General features: G+C 31.8%; 1 protein-coding gene across 1 annotated transcript; it reads left to right on the top strand.

Moving 5' to 3' along the window:
- The first annotated feature begins 3,041 nt into the window (after positions 1 to 3,041).
- LOC132562014 (uncharacterized) lies at positions 3,042 to 5,443 on the top strand. The gene is made up of 3 exons (XM_060226736.1): positions 3,042 to 3,075; positions 4,409 to 4,517; positions 5,135 to 5,443. The coding sequence occupies exons 1-3, from the start codon at positions 3,042 to 3,044 to the stop codon at positions 5,310 to 5,312; spliced, it is 321 nt and encodes a 106-aa protein (XP_060082719.1). The 3' UTR covers positions 5,313 to 5,443.
- The last annotated feature ends 16,416 nt before the right edge of the window (positions 5,444 to 21,859 follow it).

The raw sequence follows: 21,859 nt of genomic DNA on the forward strand, positions 1-21,859 counted from the left end.
CCAACTAAACACACCTAGACAACACTCACACTACACTGAATTACACTGTCCTGACCAACTAAACACACCTAGACAACACTCACACTACACTGAATTACACTGTCCTGGCCAACTAAACACACCTAGACAACACTCACACTACACTGAATTACACTGTCCTGGCCAACTAAACACACCTACACAACACTCACACTACACTGAATTACACTGTCCTCACCAACTGAACACACCTAGACAACACTCACACTACACTGACTTACACTGTCCTCACCAACTGAACACACCTAGACAACACTCACACTACACTGAATTACACTGTCCTGACAACTGAACACTGTGAGGCAACACTCACACTACACTGAATTACACTGTCCTGACCAACTGAACACACCTAGACAACACTCACACTACACTGAATTACACTGTCACAGTTATTTTATGCTGGAAGACAACGATCACACTACACTGAATTACACTGTCCTGACGAACTCAACACACCTAGACAACACTCACACTACACTGAATTACACTGTCCTTGCCAACTAAACACACCTACACAACACTCACACTACACTGAATTACACTGTCCTGACCAACTGAACACACCTAGACAACACTCACACTACACTGAATTACACTGTCCTGACCAACTAAACACACCTAGACAACACTCACACTACACTGAATTACACTGTCCTGACCAACTGAACACACCTAGACAACACTCACACTACACTGAATTACACTGTCACAGTTATTTCATGCTGGAAGACAACGCTCACACTACACTTAATTACACTGTCCTGGCCAACTAAACACACCTAGACAACACTCACACTACACTGAATTACACTCTCCTCATCAACTGAACACACCTAGACAACACTCACACTACACTGAATTACACTGTCCTGGGAAACTAAACACACCTAGACAACACTCACACTACACTGAATTACACTGTCCTGGCCAACTAAACACACCTAGACAACACTCACACTACACTGAATTACACTGTCCTGATCAACTAAACACACCTAGACAACACTCACACTACACTGAATTACACTACACTGAATTACACCAACTAAACACACCTAGACAACACTCACACTACACTGAATTACACTGTCCTGGCCAACTAAACACACTAACAACATGATGACACGAACTTACACTGAATTACACACTGTCCTGGCCAACTAAACACACCTAGACAACACTCACATTACACTGAATTACACTGTCCTGACCAACAAACACACCTAGAGAACACTCACACTCCACTGAATTACACTGTCCTGACCAACTGAACACACCTAGACAACACTCACACTACACTGAATTACACTGTCCTGACCAACTAAACACACCTAGACAACAGTATTTATACAGTTCTTGATGTGATTCTTCATTACATCCAACAGTTATCAACAAGAAATGATGACATCGATACTTTGCCTTTACATCTTCACCTGACATCAGATGTGACTGGCTAGCTGATGTGTGGACCCATATACCGTATTTATTCCAATAAACGCCCCGTCTCTAATAAACGCCCCACCTGTTTTCTTAGTAAATTTCAACAACTCAGGACTCAGGTTACAAAGCTTACCTTGTAATAAATTTGAAATTCCTGGTATCCATGAACATGAACAAAGGAATTTTGGCACAGGAAAATTAACTGTCACGACATGTACACAAGTAATATCAATTTAATCCACAGTTTATTTCAATATACTGCAGGCCTAACGGCCGGGACTGCCGTACGAACTACTGTCTTCACTTTCACTTTCACTTTCGCCAGTCTCACTTTCACTCAGTTCTATTTGTGGAATAGAAGGCGCGTTTACATCACCCATTAAATTTTGCAAAATGTCATCTGCAGCTTGGACATCCTTTTCACTAAACCCCTGGAATTCCTCATCGTCAGAATCATGCTGGAAAATATGATCCTCGCTACCGTCCAACAAATTTGTGATACCGCATTTTTTGAATGATCTTCTGATTGTGTCCGGGCTAATGCTATCGCATGCTGTCTTGACCCAAGACAACATTACAGCTTTAGATGGGGCTTTACGATTCCCTGCTTTGGTTTTCTCAATGGGGCCACTGAAACACCATTCGTCATACAACTCTCCAAGTTTTTGTTTGAAGGGTTTATTCCACGACACATCGGCTGGCAGTAGCTTACATGTACATCCTCCGGGTATAACACAGATGTCTGAATTATATTTTTGACGAACCAGTTTTTTTACATCTTCAGTAAGATGACCACGGAAAGCATCCCATACTAATAACCGCCTAGCTGTATTATTCACACCCCAGATTTTTTTTAACCAAAATTTTATACTTTCCTCATTTGCCCAGGATTTTTGTCCGGCCCTTCACATGTATACCACAATACCACTTGGTATGTCATCTTTCGGAAGGGGACGAATGCCTGGCATGTGCGCAAGGGGGGCGATTTTAGTCCCATCGGCATATGCTGCCAGTGTCACCGTTATTTTTTGTTTTTCGTGGTCAGTACTGTAAACTCTGACCTCCTTTTCCCCCTTTATTGCCAATGTCGATTTTCCTGGCATGTCAAATCACACCGGGATTTCGTCCATGTTAGCGATATGGCTATCGGGATATTCTCGTAGCCGACGCATTCTTAACACGAACTTCAAAACACTGTCAATACAATCATCAATTAATGAAACTTCATGTTGTGCCACATGCGTAGATCGCCTGAACGAAATGTTATGTTTATTTTTGAATTTAGAAAACCATCCATATGAGGCTTTGAACGATTGACTACCATTTGCCTTATGCATACGCAGGGCCTCAAACCGTAATGCTTTCCCAGTCACTCGTATTCCGGCCTCCCGTCTGTCCTGTAGCCATCTCATCAGATTTTTGTCAATATCTTCATATCTGACATGCCTCCCATCTCCTTTACAGCGTTTAGATGTTTCAGAAAGATTTTTTAATTTTTCTTTGTTTTGACACCAGTCCCGCACTCGTTTTCTGTCAACACGAAACACTTATGCGGCGGCATGTTTACCCTTCTCCTCTGCGAAGGCGATTACTGTAAGCTTGAAAGCAGTGTCGTAATTTCGTTTTGTCCCAGACGTTGTTATCATGTATATGGGATTTATTAAGAAACAGACTGGCTTATATACCGCTGTGTTTTTTATTTTGTTATGCAAACTAGGCCTACAAGCGATGATGAACATTGTACATTTTTGACTGAAGCTGACACGATTGACATCGTGTCATTTCATACAAGAATTCAGGTTATCAGAATGCAATTGACAACAATGTTTAAAGCTACAACGATGTTGAAATTACTGCAATTTTCAAATGCATTCTTTGCTGAGTAATTCGTTAGTTTGTTAAACAATGTTTTTAAGTGGCACGACCAACAAATTATGAAATTTTGTGTTCTATTAATCGCCCCCAGTCTGAAAAATTTCATGCCCCGGGGCGTTTATTGGAATAAATACGTTACATTGGATATTATGTTAATTAGCTGAAAATTTGCCTCCACAAAGAATTGATCATGGTAATGTCTATCCTTAACTGCCTTGTCAAATTATTCCAGACTGTAGCATGCCAATAATCTGCATGCTCATTTTCTCCCTTTTATAGAATATCATACTCATAAACTAAGAACTTTTGACTATTCTCTTTGTATGGTTTACCATGATATGTAACTTGAAGAAAGCATGCTCTAACCATTAAACCATAAAGAAAGCATGCGCTAAACATTAAACCATAAAGAAAGCATGTTCTAACCATTAAACCATAAAGAAAGCATGCTCTAACCATTAAACCATAAAGAAAGCATGTTCTAACCATTAAACCATAAAGAAAGCATGCGCTAAACATTAAACCATAAAGAAAGCATGCTCTAACCATTAAACCATAAAGAAAGCATGCTCTAACCATTAAACCATAAAGAAAGCATGCTCTAACCATTAAACCATAAAGAAAGCATGCGCTAACCATTAAACCATAAAGAAAGCATGTTCTAACCATTAAACCATAAAGAAAGCATGTTCTAACCATTAAACCATAAAGAAAGCATGCGCTAACCATTAAACCATAAAGAAAGCATGCGCTAACCATTAAACCATAAAGAAAGCATGTTCTAACCATTAAACCATAAAGAAAGCATGCGCTATCCATTAAACCATAAAGAAAGCATGTTCTAACCATTAAACCATAAAGAAAGCATGTTCTAACCATTAAACCATAAAAGAAAGCATGCACTAACCATTAAACCATAAAGAAAGCCAAGTCTCAAGATACTTGCAGATATAATATTTGATATTGTCGAAAAGTTTTGTGATTATTTTTTTCTGAAACTTTGAAATAATGGGTTCCTATTCCCAGTTAGTGTATGACTTTATATGAGTAGGTAATGTTCTGGAGCCACTGACAGGAGAAGATGAAGAATTCCATCGTCTCGCTGGACAAATGCACAGTGATTTTGAAGAAAACCCGGGCATGGCCAATGTGATATTCAGGTTTGTCTACCTTACATGATTCTTCTTTCCTATTGTGAGATTCCATACATTCAGTTTGTACAATTTGACTTTCATAAAGTGGCTCTGATAGCTCAGGCAGTGTGTTGAACTAAAACAACCTACATACACATATCTCATTTATTCTTTTACTATTTTTCACCTCTTAGGTTTAGCATTGAGGTAGAGTCTGATACCACCTTACTATAGAGTTATCCCCATTTTTTTTATACCTGTTCGATGAACCACAGATGAAGGCCAATTTTAACAGCCCACAATTTAATCATGCAGCATCTGTTGTAGACTTTACAGACAGCAGATTATTCCATGCTATACAGTCATTATCATTTGTTAGTTAATTATAATTTTTCAGAAATAATTCATCCTATATGTACATCAGACACTTAGCTGTATACAATATTATCAGGTAACTGTATGAAGAGTCAAACAGTCTTTCAAAGTAAAGTTTTAAAATTTGGGTTTTCATTTGTTTAAAGATTTAAAATCAGAAACTTTTTACCTGAAACAATTGGTAATGTATATTTGCTCACTGTTATGATATTTCATCTGTCATACAAAGATATTTTAAATAGTATTTAAATATTAATTATGATTGGAAGGTCACATGGAGGCAGTTGCTATGGAAACAAGACCATCAACAATGAAACGTTTTTCTGTATGACCAGCCAGACAGATTCCAGGAGTGACACTGGACCACTTAGTAAAGACCCAGTGTTTTCTTTGGACCTGCTAGCGAGACAGAAATTGTCAAAAGCTTACAAAATAACTTTACTGTAATCTTCTTACTCCTAACAATCTGTGGCTTTCAAGTAACACTGCAATATTACATACGTTCATATATAAGTAATGATAATTTAATAGATAATAATTCTGTGGTTTGATACAAAACTTATATATTGCCTATTATAATCTTGATTAAATCTTTTACATGTATCAATCTAGATATTTTCTGTGTTAAGTTCTTTACTACACACTTCCAAAAGTGTTATCCTTTTGCTATTTTGACTGCCAGGCCTAGATGTTTGTGTGTATATTCCTGGTTCCCTGGTTCCCTTACTATCATGTTGTATGAGCAGAATGAAATTAGAGTGAACTTTAAACTGGATGTAGCTCCTACAAAAACAAATGGTTTGGAAACACTAGACTACCTCCTGCAGAGTAATGACTAAAATAAATCTATGTATGATCACAAACTGTGCTGACCTTTTGAATTGTGAAATCTTTGCCAATAAATGTGAATATTTTAGGGGGAATTATTTTGTGATTGGTATTAAATATTTTTCTTAACACATGACAGTTATCATTATTTATAGAGTTAGAATTTGTTGAGAGTCATTATTTATAGAGTTAGAATTTGTTGAGAGTCATTATTTATAGAGATAGAATTTGTTGAGAGTCATTATTTATAGATTTAGAATTTGTTGAGTCATTCTTTATAGAGATAGAATTTGTTGAGAGTCATTATTTATAGAGATAGAATTTGTTGAGTCATTATTTATAGAGATAGAATTTGTTGAGTCATTATTTATAGAGTTAGAATATGTTGTGTCAATATTTATAGAGATAGAATTTGTTGAGAGTCATTATTTATAGAGATAGAATTTGTTGAGAGTCATTATTTATAGATTTAGAATTTGTTGAGTCATTCTTTATAGAGATAGAATTTGTTGAGAGTCATTATTTATAGAGATAGAATTTGTTGAGTCATTATTTATAGAGATAGAATTTGTTGAGTCATTATTTATAGAGTTATAATATGTTGTGTCAATATTTATATAGATAGAATTTGTTGAGAGTCATTATTTATAGAGATAAAATTTGTTGAGTCATTATTTATAGAGATAGAATATGTTGAGAGTCAATATTTATAGAGATAGAATTTGTTGAGAGTCATTATTTATAGAGATAAAATTTGTTGAGAGTCATTGTTTATAGAAAAAGAATTTGTTGAGAGTCAATATCTGTAGAGATAGAATTTGTTGTGTCAGTATTTACAGAGTTAGAATTTGTTGAGTCATTATTTATAGAGATAGAATTTGTTGAGAGTCATTCTTTATAGAGATAGAATTTGTTGAGTCATTATTTATAGTTAGAATTTGTTGAGAGTCATTATTTATAGAGATAGAATTTGTTAAGAGTCATTATTTATAGAGATAGAATTTGTTGAGAGTCCTTTTTATCAAGATAGAATTTGTTGAGAGTCATTATTTATAGAGATAGAATTTGTTAAGAGTCATTATTTATAGAGATAGAATTTGTTGAGTCATTATTTATAGAGATAGAATTTGTTGAGAGTCATTATTTATAGAAAAAGAATTTGTTGAGAGTCATTATTTGTAGAGATAGCTTTTGTTGAGAGTCATTATTTATAGAGATAGAATTTGTTGAGTCATTATTTATAGAGATAGAATTTGTTGAGAGTCATTCTTTATAGAGATAGAATCTGTTGAGAGTCATTATTTATAGAGATAGAATTTGTTGAGAGTCATTATTTGTAGAGATAGAATTTGTTGAGAGTCATTATTTATAGAGATAGAATTTGTTGAGTCATTATTTATAGAGATAGAATTTGTTGAGAGTCATTCTTTATAGAGATAGAATCTGTTGACAGTCAATATTTGTAGAGATAGAATTTGTTGTGTCAGTATTTACAGAGTTAGAATTTGTTGAGTCATTATTTATAGAGATAGAATTTGTTGAGAGTCATTATTTGTAGAGATAGAATTTGTTGACAGTCAATATTTGTAGAGATAGAATTTGTTGTGTCAGTATTTACAGAGTTAGAATTTGTTGAGAGTCATTATTTATAGAGATAGAATCTGTTGAGAGTCAATATTTGTAGAGATTGAATTTGTTGTGTCATTATTTACAGAGTTAGAATTTGTTGAGAGTCATTATTTATAGAGATAGAATTTGTTGAGAGTCATTATTTGTAGAGATAGAATTTGTTGAGAGTCATTATTTATAGAGATAGAATTTGTTGAGTCATTATTTATAGAGATAGAATTTGTTGAGAGTCATTATTTGTAGAGATAGAATTTGTTGAGAGTCATTATTTATAGAGATAGAATTTGTTGAGTCATTATTTATAGAGATAGAATTTGTTAGTTATAGAATTTGTTGAGAGTCATTATTTATAGTTATAATTTGTTGAGAGTCAATATTTGTAGAGATAGAATTTGTTGTGTCATTATTTACAGAGTTAGAATCATTGTTGAGAGTCATTATTTACAGTTAGTTAGATTATTTGTTGAGAGTCATTATTTATAGAGATAGAATTTGTTGAGTCATTATTTATAGAGATAGAATTTGTTGAGAGTCATTATTTATAGAGATAGAATTTGTTGGGTCATTATTTATAGAGATATAATTTGTTGAGAGTCATTATTTATAGAGATAGAATTTGTTGATAGTCATTATTTATAGTTAGAATTTGTTGAGAGTCATTATTTATAGAGATAGAATTTGTTGAGTCATTATTTATAGAGATAGAATTTGTTGAGAGTCATTATTTATGGAGATAGAATTTGTTGAGCCATTATTTATAGATAGAATTTGTTGAGTCATTATTTATAGAGATAGAATTTGTTGAGTCATTATTTATAGTTATAATTTGTTGAGAGTCAATATTTCTAGAGATTGAATTTGTTGAGTCATTTTTCATACATCCGCTGTGGGAGATATTTGATCTTGCTTAATCTTTATGTCTGCGGATCAGTTACAGGAACTTCCAGGTATTTGCTACTGGAAAACCTTTGTTTCCATGGAAGAAATAGAAAGATGTAATTTACTGCTTCGAAGTCTCCCTGGCTTCATCTCTTAAGCTCTTTAAATGTGTTACAAATGCTTCTTTAAGCCATCAAGGTCACAGGGGTCAACTTATTCATAATGTTTGAACACCTTCAGATGTCTGAGAATAGTATTGGCTGGGAGGCTGTTAATCTGCACAATATGAAGCTGTGATTTCTTGAATAGCAGATGATTTATTTGTATTTGGACAAGTTTCTGACCATTGTTGCTTTCATTTTGTTAACCTTGTCAGAATATCTCCTCTCAGTTTCCAACCAATTTCTTTCAGTTTTTGACCAAACTAAAACTTAGTATGCTTTCATAGATCATTCAATCATATACATTTCAACTTATTATTACCATTTTCATATTTGTTTTCTTTTCAAGTGGCTCATACTAGGGGAAATAAATAAACAATTTAACTGCTTTTCATTTAGAGGAAGTAATTCCAGCAACAGACCAGTAGACATGTACAGGCCTTATAGGCCTTTTGTATATTTATTTGTGTTTGTAGGGTTGATCCTTGAAGCATGTATTAACATGACTATCTAGTATAAAAGGTGGAGGTGGAGGGGGGGGGGGGTAATTCAACACCACATAGACATTTTTTAATCTGAAGCTTTGCTGGATCATGAAGAAGAAAAATGGATTGAAAACATTGTGGGCTATCTGGTGAAGTGGGCTATATGTGAAATGTATTCCAAAACCACAGCAAATTGTTGTATATTTTGAATATAAAAAATAACAAGGAAAAAGGCTATAACATATGAACAGAAATATTTATCATTATAATAATATGATAACAAGAGGCCCAGAGGGCCTGTATCGCTCACCTGGATCTTTATGACCAACATTACTATATCTATGCATATGTTCCACATTCAACAACACACCACAATAAAACAAAACAATAAAACACACCAACAATAAAACACACCAAAACAATTAACACACCAACAATAAAACACATCAACAATAAAACATACCAACAATAAAACATTCCAGCAATAAAACACGCCAAGAATAAAACACACCAACAATAATACACACCAAAACAATAAAACACACCAAAACAATAAAACACACCAACAATAAAACACAACAATAAAACACACCAACAATAAAACACATCAACAATCAAAACACACCAACAATAAAACACATCAACTATCAAAACACATCAACAATCAAAACACACCAACAATAAAACACATCAACAATCAAAATACACCAACAATAGAACACACCAACAATAAAACACACCAACAATAAAACACACCAACAATAAAACACACCAACAATAGAACACACCAACAATAAAACACACCAAAACAATAAAACACACCAACAATAAAACACACCAACAATAATACACTCTAAAGAAATAAAACACACCAACAATAGAACACAACAAAACAAGTAAACACACCAAAACAATAAAACACACCAACAATAAAACACACCAACAATAAAACACACCAACAATAAAACACACCAACAATAAAACACACCAACAATAAAACACACCAACAATAAAACACACCAACAATAAAACACACCAACAATAATACACACCAACAATAAAACACACCAACAATAAAACACACCAACAATAATACACACCAACAATAAAACACACCAACAATAAAACACACCAACAATAAAACACACCAACAATAAAACACACCAACAATAAAACACACCAACAATAAAACACACCAACAATAGAACACACCAACAATAAAACACACCAAAACAATAAAACACACCAACAATAAAACACACCAACAATAATACACACCAAAACAAGTAAACACACCAAAACACACCAACAATAAAACACACCAACAATCAAAACACACCAACAATAAAACACACCAACAATAAAACACACCAAAACAAGTAAACACACCAAAACAATAAAACACACCAACAATAAAACACACCAACAATAAAACACACCAACAATAATACACACCAAAACAATAAAACACACCAACAATAAAACACACCAAAACAATAAAACACACCAAAACAATAAAACACACCAAAACACACCAACAATAATACACACCAAAACAATAAAACACACCAAAACAATAAAACACACCAACAATAAAACACACCAACAATAAAACACACCAACAATAAAACACACCAACAATAAAACACACCAACAATAGAACACACCAACAATAAAACACACCAAAACAATAAAACACACCAACAATAAAACACACCAACAATAAAACACACCAAAACAATAAAACACACCAACAATAATACACACCAACAATAAAACACACCAACAATAAAACACACCAAAACAATAAAACACACCAAAACAATAAAACACATCAACAATAGAACACACCAAAAATAATACACACCAAAACAATAAAACACACCAAAACAATAAAACACACCAACAATAAAACACACCAACAATAAAACACACCAACAATAGAACACACCAACAATAAAACACATCAAAACAATAAAACACACCAACAATAAAACACACCAACAATAATACACACCAACAATAAAACACACCAAAACAATAAAACACACCAACAATAAAACACACCAAAACAATAAAACACACCAACAATAAAACACACCAAAACAATAAAACACACCAAAACAATAAAACACACCAACAATAAAACACACCAACAATAGAACACACCAACAATAGAACACACCAACAATAAAACACACCAAAACAATAAAACACAACAAAACAATAAAACACACCAAAACAATAAAACACACCAACAATAAAACACACCAAAACAATAAAACACACCAACAATAAAACACACCAACAATAAAACACACCAACAATAAAACACACCAACAATAAAACACACCAACAATAAAACACACCAAAACAATAAAACACACCAAAACAATAAAACACACCAACAATAAAACACAACAAAACAAGTAAACACACCAAAACAATAAAACACACCAAAACACACCAACAATAAAACACACCAACAATAAAACACACCAACAATAAAACACACCAAAACAATAAAAACACATCAACAATAAAACAACAATAAAACACACCAACAATAAAACACACCAACAATAAAACACACCAACAATAAAACACATCAAAACAATAAAACACACCAACAATAAAACACACCAACAATAATACACACCAACAATAAAACACACCAACAATAATACACACCAAAACAATAAAACACACCAAAACAATAAAACACATCAACAATAAAACACACCAACAATAAAACATACCAGCAATAAAACACACAAACAATAAAACACACCAACAATAAAACACACCAACAATAAAACACACCAACAATAAAACACACCAAAAAAATAAAACACACCAAAACAATAAAACACCAAAACAATAAAACACACCAAAACAATAAAACACACCAACAATAAAACACACCAACAATAAAACACACCAACAATAAAACACACCAAAACAATAAAACACACCAACAATAAAACACACCAACAATAATACACACCAAAACAATAAAACACACAAAAACAATAAAACACACCAAAACAATAAAACACACCAACAATAAAACACACCAACAATAAAACACACCAACAATAAAACACACCAACAATAAAACACACAAACAATAAAACACACCAACAATAAAACACACCAACAATAAAACACACCAAAACAAAAAAACACACCAACAATAAAACACACCAACAATAATACACACCAAAACAATAAAACACACCAAAACAATAAAAACACATCAACAATAAAACACACCAACAATAGAACACACCAACAATAAAACACACCAAAACAATAAAACACACCAAAACACACCAACGATAATACACACCAAAAAAATAAAACACACCAACAATAAAACACATCAACAATAGAACACAACAACAATAGAACACACCAACAATAAAACACAACAAAACAAGTAAACACACCAAAACAATAAAACACACCAAAACACACCAACAATAAAACACACCAAAACAATTAACACACCAACAATAAAACACACCAACAATAAAACACAACAAAACACACCAACAATAAAACACACCAACAATAGAGCAGAACAACAATAGAACACACCAACAATAAAACACAACAAAACAAGTAAACATATCAAAACAATAAAACACATAAAACAATAAACACACACCAACAATACACAACACACCAAAACAATAAAACACATCAACAATAAAACACACCAACAATAGAACACACCAACAATAAAACACACCAAAACAATAAAACACACCAAAACACACCAACAATAATACACACCAAAAAAATAAAACACACCAACAAAATAAAACACACCAACAATAGAAACACAACAATAAAAACAATAAAACACACCAAAACAATAAAACACACAAAAACAATAAAACACATCAACAATAAAACACACCAACAATAATACACACCAACAATAATACACACCAACAATAAAACACACCAACAATAAAACACACCAACAATAAAACACACCAACAATAGAACACACCAACAATAAAACACACCAAAACAATAAAACACACCAACAATAAAACACACCAACAATAAAACACACCAACAATAAAACACACCAACAATAAAACACACCAACAATAGAACACACCAACAATAAAACACACCAAAACAATAAAACACACCAACAATAAAACACACCAACACACCAAAACAATAAAACACACCAACAATAAAACACAACAAAAATAATACACACCAAAACAATAAAACACACCAACAATAAAACACACCAACAATAATACACACCAACAATAAAACACACCAAAACAATAAAACACACCAACAATAAAACACACCAAAAATAAAACACACCAACAATAATACACACCAACAATAAAACACACAATAAAACACACCAACAATAAAACACACCAACAATGGAACACAACAACAATAAAACACAACAAAACAAGTAAACACACCAAAACAATAAAACACACCAAAACACACCAACAATAAAACACACCAACAATAAAACACAACAACAATAAAACACAACAAAACAAATAAACACACCAACAATAAAACACACCAACAATCAAAACACAAACAATAATACACAACAAAACAATAAAACACACCAAAACAATAAAACACAACAACAATAAAACACACCAACAATAAAACACACCAACAATAGAACACACCAACAATAAAACACACCAAAACAATAAAACACACCAAAACAATAAAACACATCAACAATAAAACATACCAACAATAAAACACACCAAAACAATAAAACACATCAACAATAAAACACACCAACAATAAAACACACCAACAATAGAACACACCAACAATAAAACACACCAAAACAATAAAACACACCAAAAAAACAATAAAACACACCAACAATCAAAACACACCAACAATAAAACACACCAACAATAAAACACACCAACAATAAAACACACCAACGATAAAACACATCAACAATAAAACATACCAACAATAAAACATACCAGCAATAAAACACACCAACAATAAAACACACCAACAATAAAACATACCAGCAATCAAACACACCAACAATAAAACATTCCAGCAATCAAACACACCAACAATAAAACACACCAACAATAATACACACCAAAACATTAAAACACACCAACAATAAAACACACCAACAATAAAACACACCAACAATCAAAACACACCAACAATAAAACATACCAACAATAAAACACACCAAAACAAGTAAACACACCAAAACAATAAAACACACCAACAATAGAACACACCAACAATAAAACACACCAACAACAGAACACAACAAAAAAATACAACACACCAACAATAAAACACACCAACAATAGAACACAACAAAACAAGTAAACACACCAAAACACACCAACAATAAAACACACCAACAATCAAAACACACCAACAATAAAACACACCAACAATAGAACACACAAACAATAAAACACACCAACAATAAAACACACAATAAAACACACCAACAATAAAACACACCACAAACAATAAAACACACCAAAACAATAAAACACACCAACAATAAAACACACCAACAATAAAACACACCAAAACAATAAAACACACCAACAATAAAACACACCAACAATAGAACACACCAACAATAAAACACATCAAAACAATAAAACACACCAACAATAAAACACACCAACAATAATACACACCAACAATAAAACACACCAACAATAGAACACGACAACAATAAAACACAACAAAACAAGTAAACACATCAAAACAATAAAACACACCAAAACAATAAAACATACCAACAATAAAACATACCAATAAAACATACCAACAATAAAACACACCAAAACAATAAAACACACCAACAATAAAACACACCAACAATAGAACACACTAACAATAAAACACACCAAAACAATAAAACACACCAACAATAAAACACACCAACAATAAAACACACCAACAATAAAACACACCAAAACAATAAAACACACCAAAACAATAAAAACACATCAACAATAAAACACACCAACAATAATACACACCAAAACAATAACACACACCAAAACAATAAAATACACCAACAATAAAACACACCAACAATAGAACACACCAACAATAAAACACACTAACAATAGAACACACCAAAACAATACAACACACCAAAACACACCAACAATAAAACACACCAAAACAATAAAACACACCAAAACAATAAAACACACCAACAATAAAACACACCAACAATAGAACACACCAACAATAAAACACACCAACAATAAAACACACCAACAGTAATACACACCAACAATAAAACACACCAACAATAAAACACACCAACAATAAAACACACCAAAAATAATACACACCAAAACAATAAAACACACCAACAATAAAACACAACAAAACAAGTAAACACACCAAAACAATCAAACACACCAAAACACACCAACAATAAAACACACCAACAATAAAACACACCAACAATAAAACACACCAACAATAGAACACACTAACAATAAAACACACCAAAACAATAAAACACACCAACAATAAAACACACCAACAATAATACACACCAAAACAATAAAACACACCAACAATAAAACACATCAACAATAAAACACATCAACAATAAAACATTGCAGCAATAAAACACGCCAAGAATAAACACACCAACAATAATACACACCAAAACAATAAAACACACCAAAACAATAAAACACACCAAAACACACCAACAATAAAACACACCAACAATAAAACACATCAACAATAGAACACAACAACAATAGAACACACCAACAATAAAACACAACAAAACAAGTAAACACATCAAAACAATAAAACACACCAAAACAATAAAACACACCAAAACACACCAACGATAATACACACCAAAAAAATAAAACACACCAACAATACCAACAATAAAACACACCAAAACAATAAAACACACCAACAATAAAACACACCAACAATAAAACACACCAAAACAATAAAACACACCAAAACAATAAAACACACCAAAACACACCAACAATAAAACACACCAACAATGGAACACAACAACAATAAAACACAACAAAACAAGTAAACACACCAAAACAATAAAACACACCAAAACACACCAACAATAAAACACACCAAAACAATAAAACATACAAAAACAATAAAACACACCAAAACAATAAAACACACCAACAATAAAACACACCAACAATAGAACACACAAACAATAAAACACACCAAAACAATAAAACAACCAACAATAAACACACAAAACAATAATACACACCAAAACAATAAAACACACCAACAATAAAACACACCAACAATAATACACACCAACAATAAAACACACAAAACAATAGAACACACCAAAACAATAAAACACACTAAAACACACCAACAATAAAACACACCAACAATAAAATACACCAACAATAAAACACACCAACAATAGAACACACCAACAATAAAACACACTAACAATAGAACACACCAAAACAATACAACACACCAAAACACACCAACAATAAAACACACCAACAATAGAACACAACAAAACAAGTAAACACACCAAAACACACCAACAATAAAACACACCAACAATAAAACACACCAACAATAAAACACACCAAAACAATAAAACACATCAAAACAATAAAACACACCAACAATAAAACACACCAACAATAGAACACACCAACAATAAAACACACCAAAACAATAAAACACACCAACAATATAACACACCAACAATAAAACACATCAAAACAATAAAACACACCAACAATAAAACACACCAACAATAAAACACACCAACAATAAAACACACCAACAATAAAACACACCAACAATTAAAAAATTCAACAATAAAACACACCAACAATAATACACACCAAAACAATAAAACACACCAAAACAATAAAACACACCAAAACAATAAAACACACCAACAATAAAACACACCAACAATAGAACACACCAACAATAAAACACACCAACAATAAAACACACCAACAATAAAACACACCAAAACAATAAAACACACCAAAACAATAAAACACACCAAAACAATAAAACACACCAACAATAAAACACACCAACAATAAAACACACAAAAACAATAAAACACACCAACAATAAAACACACCAACAATAAAACACACCAACAATAAAAAACAAAAAAACAAATAAACACACCAAAACAATAAAACACACCAAAACAATAAAACACACCAAAACAATAAAACACACCAACAATAAAACACACCAACAATAGAACACACTAACAATAAAACACACCAAAACAATAAAACACACCAACAATAAAACACACCAACAACAATAATACACTCTAAAGAAATAAAACACACCAACAATAAAACACACCAACAATAATACACACCAAAACAATAAAACACACCAAAACAATAAAAACACATCAACAATAAAACACACCAACAATAGAACACACCAACAATAAAACACACCAAAACAATAAAACACACCAAAACAATAAAACACACCAACAATAAAACACACCAACAATAAAACACACCAACAATAATACACACCAAAACAATAAAACACACCAACAATAAAACACACCAACAATAAAACACACCAAAACAATAAAACACACCAAAACAATAAAACACATCAACAATAAAACACACCAACAATAAAACACACCAACAATAGAACACACCAACAATAAAACACACCAAAACAATAAAACACACCAAAACACACCAACAATAATACACACCAAAACAATAAAACACACCAACAATAAAACACACCAACAATAGAACACACCAACAATAAAACACATCAAAACAATAAAACACACCAACAATAAAACACACCAACAATAAAACACACCAACAATAAAACACACCAACAATAATACACACCAAAACAATAAAACACACAAACAATAAAACACAACAAAACAGGTAAACACACCAAAACAATAAAACACACCAAAACACACCAACAATAAAACACACCAACAATCAAAACACACCAACAATAAAACACATCAACAATAAAACTCACAAACAATAAAACACACCAACAATAAAACACCTCAACAATAAAACATACCAACATTAAAACATACCAGCAATAAAACACACCAACAATAAAACACACCAACAATAAAACACAACAAAACAAGTAAACACAAACACAAACAATAAAACACACCAAAACACACCAACAATAAAACACACCAACAATCAAAACACACCAACAATAAAACACACCAACAATAAAACACACCAACAATAAAACACCAAAACACACCAAAACAATAAAACACACCAAAACAATAAAACACATCAAAACACACCAACAATGAAACACACCAACAATGGAACACAACAACAATAAAACACAACAAAACAAGTAAACACACCAAAACAATAAAACACACGAAAACACACCAACAATAAAACACACCAAAACAATTAACACACCAACAATAAAAGACATCAACAATAAAACACACTAACAATAAAACACAACAAAACAATAAAACACACCAACAATAAAACACACCAACAATAGAACACACTAACAATAAAACACACCAAAACAATAAAACACACCAACAATAAAACACACAAACAATAATACACACCAAAACAATAAAACACACCAAAACAATAAAACACACCAAAACAATAAAACACACCAACAATAAAACACACCAACAATAAAACACACCAACAATAGAACACACCAACAATAAAACACACCAACAATAGAACACACCAACAATAAAACACACCAAAACAATAAAACACACCAACAATAAAACACACCAACAATAAAACACACCAACAATAAAACACACCAACAATAAAACACACCAACAATAAAACACCAAAACACACCAACAATAATACACACCAAAACAATAAAACACACCAACAATAAAACATACCAAAACACACCAACAATAAAACACACCAACAATAAAACACACCAACAATAAAACACACCAACAATAAAACACACCAACAATAGAACACACCAACAATAAAACACACCAAAACAATAAAACACACCAAAACACACCAACAATAATACACACCAAAACAATAAAACACACCAAAACAATAAAACACACCAACAATAAAACACACCAACAATAGAACACACCAACAATAAAACACACCAAAACAATAAAACACACCAAAACACACCAACAATAAAACACACCAAAACAATAAAACACACCAACAATAAAACACACCAACAAAAAAAAACACCAAAACAATAAAACACACAACAAAACACACCAACAATAAAACACACCAAAACAATAAAACACATCAACAATAAAACACACCAACAATAAAACACACCAAAACACACCAACAGTAAAACACACCAAAACACACAAAAACAATAAAACACACCAACAATAAAACACACCAACAATAATACACACCAACAATAAAAAACACAAACACAAAAAAAAACAAAACAATAAAACACACAAAAACAATAAAACACACCAACAATAAAACACACCAACAATAAAACACACCAAAACAATAAAACACATCAAAACAATAAAACACACCAAAACAATAAAACACACCAACAATAAAACACACCAACAATAAAACACACCAAAACAATAAAACACCAAAACACACCAACAATAAAACACAACAACAATGGAACACAACAACAATAAAACACAACAAAACAAGTAAACACACCAAAACAATAAAACACACCAACAATAAAACACACCAACAATCAAACACATCAACAATAAAACTCACAAACAATAAAACACACCAACAATAAAACACACCAAAACACACCAACAATAAAACACACCAAAACAGTTAAACACACCAAAACACACCAAAACAATAAAACACACCAAAACAACTAACACATCAACAATAAAACACATCAACAATAAAACACACCAACAATAAAACACACCAACAAAAAAAACCCCCAAAACAATAAAACACACCAACAATAAAACACACCAACAATAGAACACACTAACAATAAAACACACCAAAACAATAAAACACACCAACAATAAAACACACCAACAATAAAACACATCAACAATAAAACACACCAAAACAATAAAACACACCAAAACAATAAAACACATCAAAACACACCAACAATGAAACACACCAACAATAAAACACACCAACAATAAAACACACCAACAATAAAACACACCAACAATAGAACACACCAACAATAAAACACACCAAAACAATAAAACACACCAACAATAAAACACACCAAAACAATAAAACACACCAAAACAATAAAACACACCAACAATAAAACACACCAACAATAAAACACACCAACAATAAAACACAAAAACAATAAAACACCAACAATAAAACACACCAAAACAATAAAACACACCAAAACAATAAAACACACCAAAACAATAAAACACATCAACAATAAAACACACCAACAATAGAACACACCAACAATAAAACACACCAAAACAATAAAACACATCAAAACACACCAACAATAAAACACACCAAAACAATAAAACACACCAAAACAATAAAACACACCAAAACAATAAAACACACAAACAATAAAACACACCAACAATAAAACACACCAACAATAAAACACACCAACAATAAAACACACCAACAATAAAACACACCAACAATAGAACACACCAACAATAAACACACCAAAACAATAAAACACACCAACAATAAAACACAACAAAACACACCAACAATAAAACACACCAACAATAAAACACACCAAAACAATTAACACACCAACAATAAAACACATCAACAATAAAACACACCAACAATAAAACACACCAACAATAAAACACACCAACAATAAAACACACCAACAATAGAACACACCAACAATAAAACACACCAAAACAAAAAAAACACACAAAAAAAAACAACAAACAAAAAACACACCAAAACAAAAAAACACACCAAAACAATAAAACACACCAACAATAAAACACACCAACAATAAAACACACACCAACAATAAAACACACCAACAATAAAACACACCAAAACAAAAAAACACACCAACAATAAAAAACAACAAAACAATAAAACACACCAACAATAAAACACACCAACAATAAAACACACCAAAAATAAAACACACAACAACAACAACAATAAAACACATCAACAATAAAACACACCAACAATAAAACACACCAAAACGTACCAACAATAAAACACACCAACAATTAAAGAATTCAACAATAAAACACACCAACAATAATACACACCAAAACAATAAAACACACCAACAATAAAACACACCAACAATAAAACACACCAACAATAAAACACACCAAAACAATAAAACACACCAACAATAAAACACACCAACAATAGAACACACCAACAATAAAACACATCAAAACAATAAAACACACCAACAATAAAACACACCAACAATAATACACACCAACAATAAAACACACCAACAATAAAACACACCAAAACAATAAAACACACCAACAATAAAACACACCAACAATAAAACACACTAACAATAAAACACACCAATAAAACACACCAACAATAAAACACACCAGCAATAAAACACACCAACAATAAAACACACCAACAATAGAACACACCAACAATAAAACACACCAACAATAAAACACACCAACAATAAAACACACCAAAACAATAAAACACACCAACAAAAAAAAAAACACAAAAAAAAGAAAACACAAACAATAAAACACAAAACAATAAAACACACCAAAACAATAAAACACACCCAATAAAACACACCAACAATAAAACACACCAAAACAATAAAACACACCAAAACACACCAACAATAAAACACACCAACAATAGACCACAACAACAATAAAACACACCAAAACAATAAAACACACCAAAACAATAAAACACACCAACAATAAAACACACCAACAATAGAACAC

This window comes from Ylistrum balloti, unplaced genomic scaffold (genome assembly GCF_031769215.1).
Source record: "Ylistrum balloti isolate Yb309-2 unplaced genomic scaffold, AGI_CSIRO_Ybal_v1 Utg371322, whole genome shotgun sequence".
Classification (NCBI taxonomy): domain Eukaryota; kingdom Metazoa; phylum Mollusca; class Bivalvia; order Pectinida; family Pectinidae; genus Ylistrum; species Ylistrum balloti.

Coding starts and splice junctions, on each gene's coding strand:
- LOC132562014 (XM_060226736.1), top strand. CDS start 3,042: ATGTTTACCCTTCTCCTCTGCGAAGGCGATTACT. Junction 3,076..4,408: donor CCTCTGCGAAGGCGATTACT/GTAAGCTTGAAA, acceptor TTATATGAGTAG/GTAATGTTCTGGAGCCACTG. Junction 4,518..5,134: donor ATGGCCAATGTGATATTCAG/GTTTGTCTACCT, acceptor TATGATTGGAAG/GTCACATGGAGGCAGTTGCT.